Raw genomic sequence first — 4,951 nt, 5'->3', positions numbered from 1 at the left:
GAGTACTTCATTTTTTTAGAGAGACAAACAGACAGTGTAAGTGCTTATAGTCACAGGGAGTGTTCAAATTAGTACATGCCGGAAGGGAGGGAATTATCCAGCAGTCAAATACAGTCCAGAGTTTGTTTACCTCTAGAGCCCTCAAATAATTTGAAGAGCTTAATTTGAACGAAAACCTGGAACATTCCTTTAAAACGAAAACCTTCTGCCCCAGTTTAGACACATCACATACTGTAGATTAAACCTGTTTGTCTTAGTAATACTTTAATAACTCTGCTACTAAGAAATGGGCAAAAAAGCTCACCATTTGGGTTACAGTATTTATAGGGCTTGGTTAAGACTACACTTCAACAAATATTATCTGTCTATATGTAACACACTTTTCTCTATTATCAAATGAAGTCAGCCTGCCAGAAACGGATGTATCAGCATGACGACACATGATGACAAGCAGGATACGAGTTTAAAGATACGAGTCCTCACAGTGTGTAAATTTGTACATTAAAACATATCAGGTATTGAAAGATGAATGATGTCATCATGTTTTTCTCTACGTTTTCTTACGAACCAACAAATCCCGCATATTTCATTCATAGCAGCAGTTGAATTTTATACTGTAAAGCCCAAAATATAAAATCCAGATTCATTAGCAAGAGCTTAAAGGACAAAACGGTTTCAGGAAAGTGATATATCAGTTCCTGTTGTTCAGTATTCGACTCAGTATTCCTAACATTATTGCAATCGAAATGTAGCTATGATTTTAGATATGGGCATTGTTTTAGGGATGTAGTTATAACTATTTATATAGGAAGTGACTTCACAGTATTTACCTTTCACAATTGCATTTAGCTTTAAACTGTGCTATTCACTGTGAGTTATATATTATTCAAGCTCACCAAAATGGCTAATAGGACTTAATAACAAATTAGATTTTTCTTCTTAATGGCTGAACTTGTGCCTTTAAAAAACAAAAACATGTATTTTACAGGGTTTAACATACAACAGCAGAGTAGAAATATTCTGAACGGATTTCCACTTTTCTATAGAACAAATATTACTTAAGGGTGCCATAGATAATCGAAATTAAAGGTACTTTCAAGGGCTTTTCCAACGCCCTGCATTAATATTCAGTATAATATTAGAAATACACACAAAATGCATTTGGCATGTAAATAAATTGCTTGCATTGCAACTCTTTGTTTCAATCTGACTGGGACATGAGCTGCTCAGTACGAAATTCTCCATTAATGCTAATCAAAGACTGGCAATGTAAAAACAAAGCATATTCACGCTCCAGCCAGAATCAGCATGAATACACGCACATACACATAAAAGTGAAGTCATATTTAACTTTTGATAGGCCATCTATCATTCATACATGGTGTTTTTGGCTTGAGATGCCTACAACAGCAAATGCCAAAAAAAGGAAAAAGTATTTTTAAAAACAGTATCATATCATCCGTGTATGACTTCTGTAATTGCACTCATGCTATAGGCCAGTGCACAAGTATGTTGAAGGAGAATTTACTGTCACTGAACCAGACAGGGTGTTTGTATTTGAGTTTATGTATTTAATCATAGGACTGCAACCAGTTGTTCTTAAGGATACTTTATTTTAAATCATAGACATTTTGAATGAATTCAAATAAAATATCTCACCAAGCATAATGTGCAGATCTGATTTTTGTACTCCATTTCCTTTTTTTCCCCTTTGCATTACCACATGGTGTTTTTGTGATCTGGGAAGACTAATAATCAATGATGAACTAACTAAAAAATTACTAAAAATAAAAAAAGTGTCAAACCAGTCACCCACGGTTCTTCATGGAATGGACCTAAGATGATCCTACAGTAATGAAGACAAAATTCCGTTCATACAGCATTTAGTCCTCTTTAACATGTGCACACCAAACCTGAAATTCAGGATTACAAGTGAGCTGTGTCACATGATCGTGTTGAAAAGTCTGAGGGTCTCTGCCTATTAGTCATTATGTTAACTTGCATTTTCAGAAAGGAAGAAATCACCATTCAAGTGCTGACATTTAATGTTTTTAATTACTTTATTTAGAAAGTCAACCGTTTGGGGTGTGAAATAAAAATGCATTCGAATTTCATGGAGAACCGAGAAGCAAGATCTGTTTCGGGCATTTAGCTTCTCATAGTGCAAAATACTCAGCCTCAAAATGACCCTGCCACCACTTCAAGTCATCGGTGGTCCATGCTGATGGAGCTTGAACAATAACATTCAGTCCTTCGTGAAGACCTCAGAAGAGTCACCGGCAGGTTCCCAGTTCTGTCCGTAGGGTTTCCGTTTGCTCAGGCATCGTCTCATAATTCAGAGCTCAGAAATCCTCTCTATGAAAGTATGATGGCACAGAACCATCTTTCGCTGCCATCTTCATTTCAGCTGCAACACAACCTAGAATAAGACACATAATGCCAGGAGAATTAGGCACAGGTGCTGCTATTGTCTATTAACGGCCATTCAACATTTCTCCTGCTTGATCTTTGCATGTTTCTCTACTGAAGGGGTAGGCAACGGCTGTCCTGGAGAGCCACTGTCCTGTGGAGCTCCAACCCTAATCAAACAGACTTGAACAAGCTTATCAAGGTCTTCAGGATACTAGGGTTATAGGCAGGTGAGTGTTTTTTCAGGGTAGGAGCTAAACTCCGCAGGACAACGTTGCCTACTCCTGCTCTACTGATTCAGAGTTTGTCCCTGAAAAAAAAAAATATATATATATAGATCAAGGGTGTCAAATTCTGGAGGGAGCCGAAGACCCCCGATATAGATGATCGACTATCGAAACCAATGGTTTGTAGATGAAAAATAGTTTCATGATTAAAGTAGTTGCTCACAAACAGTCCTTCACTGATGGATGACTAGAGATTACTTCTGAATTATTGTGACGTTTTATAATCAGCGGTTTGATTAACAAACAAACTCATTTACACATTGGATGGCCTGAGGGTGAGTAAACATTAATTTATGAATGAACTATTCCTTGAAGCATTACCTTATTAGCAGCCTCTAGTGCACTGATGAGAGTCTGCAGCTCCTCTTTGTTCATTTCTATATTCACTGATCTCTGAATTCCATTCTCCTTCAGGTCCAGACTGAGATTTAGCAGAGGAGTGTTTAAAGCGGACAGCTTGTCGCTGGATAACGCCAGCTAGAATGAGATGGAAGGAGGAAGTAAGAAAGCAACCAACAAAAGGGAAAATCAATATATGTTCATATTGCTATGATTAATGTTGTGTGCTGGTATGTGCCTGGCGCACCTTCAACTGCCAGTTGAAATCCTGAAGCTGTGTGCTTGAGATGCCATTGGTTCTGTCCACCAAAGCATGCCTGATCTCTTCAGACCTGGAGTGTACACACTGGAGAACAGCCTCAGCATGGGCCGTGTCCAACTCGCTCAACAGCTCCTGGATCTTCAGACGTGTGAGGAAAATAGGCACGTTTAGTCAACCAATAAATCTGCTCGAACACTGACTCGATTCTGTACACAGTCAGACATGTTTATATGTCTGGTCAGATTCATCTACTCGCCTCTTGATCTGAACAGCCCCTTCCCACAGCAAAGCGGATAAAAGAGGAGAGAGTGTTCGTTAACTCCACCCACTCTGTTAGACTCCACCGTTCACCGTAATCTGTCCGCCTCGGTCCACTGCGGCCGCACACCCCATCCACCACCCTGTGCAGGAGCTGACAGTGCAAAAAGGAGTTGAAGTATTGCAAACCATACTTGTGAATTTGTCCTTTGTGTTCATCCCATACAAGTGCTCACACACACACAGACGAGTAGGGAACACACACCCAGAGCAGTGGGCAAACTTTTGCCATAGCACACAGTATCTCTGTGCCTAGCTCAAGGGTAATTCAGTCGTGGGTAACCTGCTTTGATTAAAAAGTCGTAACTTGAACTTCGTGGGTTTGAGTCCGAGTAAGGACAGGGAATGTAGGTCAAGGAAGTGAATGAACGGGAACTCATAAACATAGTTACTGTTGAATTGCAACATTGAACTGCAAATGCTAAGTTTCATAATTGTATATAATTTTAGTTTATTGTGTAAATATAAAACTTAAAATGTTTTTTACAGATTTACCGCAATTGTAATCACATGTCTGTGTAAACAATATTTCAAGTTGTTTTGAGGTAAATGATACTCAAGTCAGAAATTAATTATCCAATAGCAGTATCTGGTTTAAATTTGTTTCCATAAATTATACGGCTTAAATTAAACAACATGAGTGAAAAAACAATATTATTACGAGCATCATGTTTGTTTTCTGAAACTGATGGCATGCTACTGACATGAGAACAGAACGACTGCATCTATTTGATCATATGTATTATTTTCTAAATGATATTACGAGTTGGAAACTGCTGTTACTTACTTTGGGGCATTCTTCAGACGGTAATTTTTCGAGAAATTTTATCATAATGCTATCAGCCGTCTTCCTCAGCGTCAATGATGTCAGCTGATCAGATGTCACGTGACTTCGTCTTCTGTCGAGTCTTCAGGATGTTGCGCTGCACACTGTTAGGATCATAGATCTAAGATACACATCCATGGTGGCTATTTATTAACGAATCATTTTACATACTAATTAAATGTACGTGTTGCAATCTTAACTATTTAAATTGTGTCCCATTTACACAACGTCAAAAAAACAACCGGAAGTGGTCCTTCATACAATTTCAAAATAAAAGTTCGAAATGATAAATTAACAGCGAACATTTGAAATTAGATACAGATTTAAAATAAATATATTTTTGCGCAATTTCACACAATTTAAAAAATGATTTTTGTTAAAAACGTTTCCCACACCTTAAAAAACAACTTATTCTTAAGTAGAATATGTGCTATTCGTAAATTCTATATATTTTTTTAAATCCCTGGAAATACTGGTAGTTAATTAAGGTTATGTAAATTTGGGACTCTT

General features: G+C 37.7%; 1 protein-coding gene across 1 annotated transcript; it reads right to left on the bottom strand.

Moving 5' to 3' along the window:
- Positions 1–1,173: 1,173 nt before the first annotated feature.
- Positions 1,174–4,614, bottom strand: commd8 (COMM domain containing 8). Its single transcript, XM_043254562.1, has 5 exons — positions 4,403–4,614; positions 3,554–3,709; positions 3,283–3,435; positions 3,018–3,173; positions 1,174–2,419 (listed from the first exon to the last, which is right to left on the bottom strand). The coding sequence occupies exons 1-5, from the start codon at positions 4,445–4,447 to the stop codon at positions 2,399–2,401; spliced, it is 531 nt and encodes a 176-aa protein (XP_043110497.1). The 5' UTR covers positions 4,448–4,614; the 3' UTR covers positions 1,174–2,398.
- Positions 4,615–4,951: the final 337 nt, after the last annotated feature.

The sequence above is a fragment of the Puntigrus tetrazona genome, chromosome 13 (assembly GCF_018831695.1).
Source record: "Puntigrus tetrazona isolate hp1 chromosome 13, ASM1883169v1, whole genome shotgun sequence".
In the NCBI taxonomy this organism is placed as follows: Eukaryota; Metazoa; Chordata; class Actinopteri; order Cypriniformes; family Cyprinidae; genus Puntigrus; species Puntigrus tetrazona.
The sequence above is the reverse complement of the archived record's forward strand: the minus strand, read 5'-3'. Positions and strand labels throughout refer to the sequence as shown.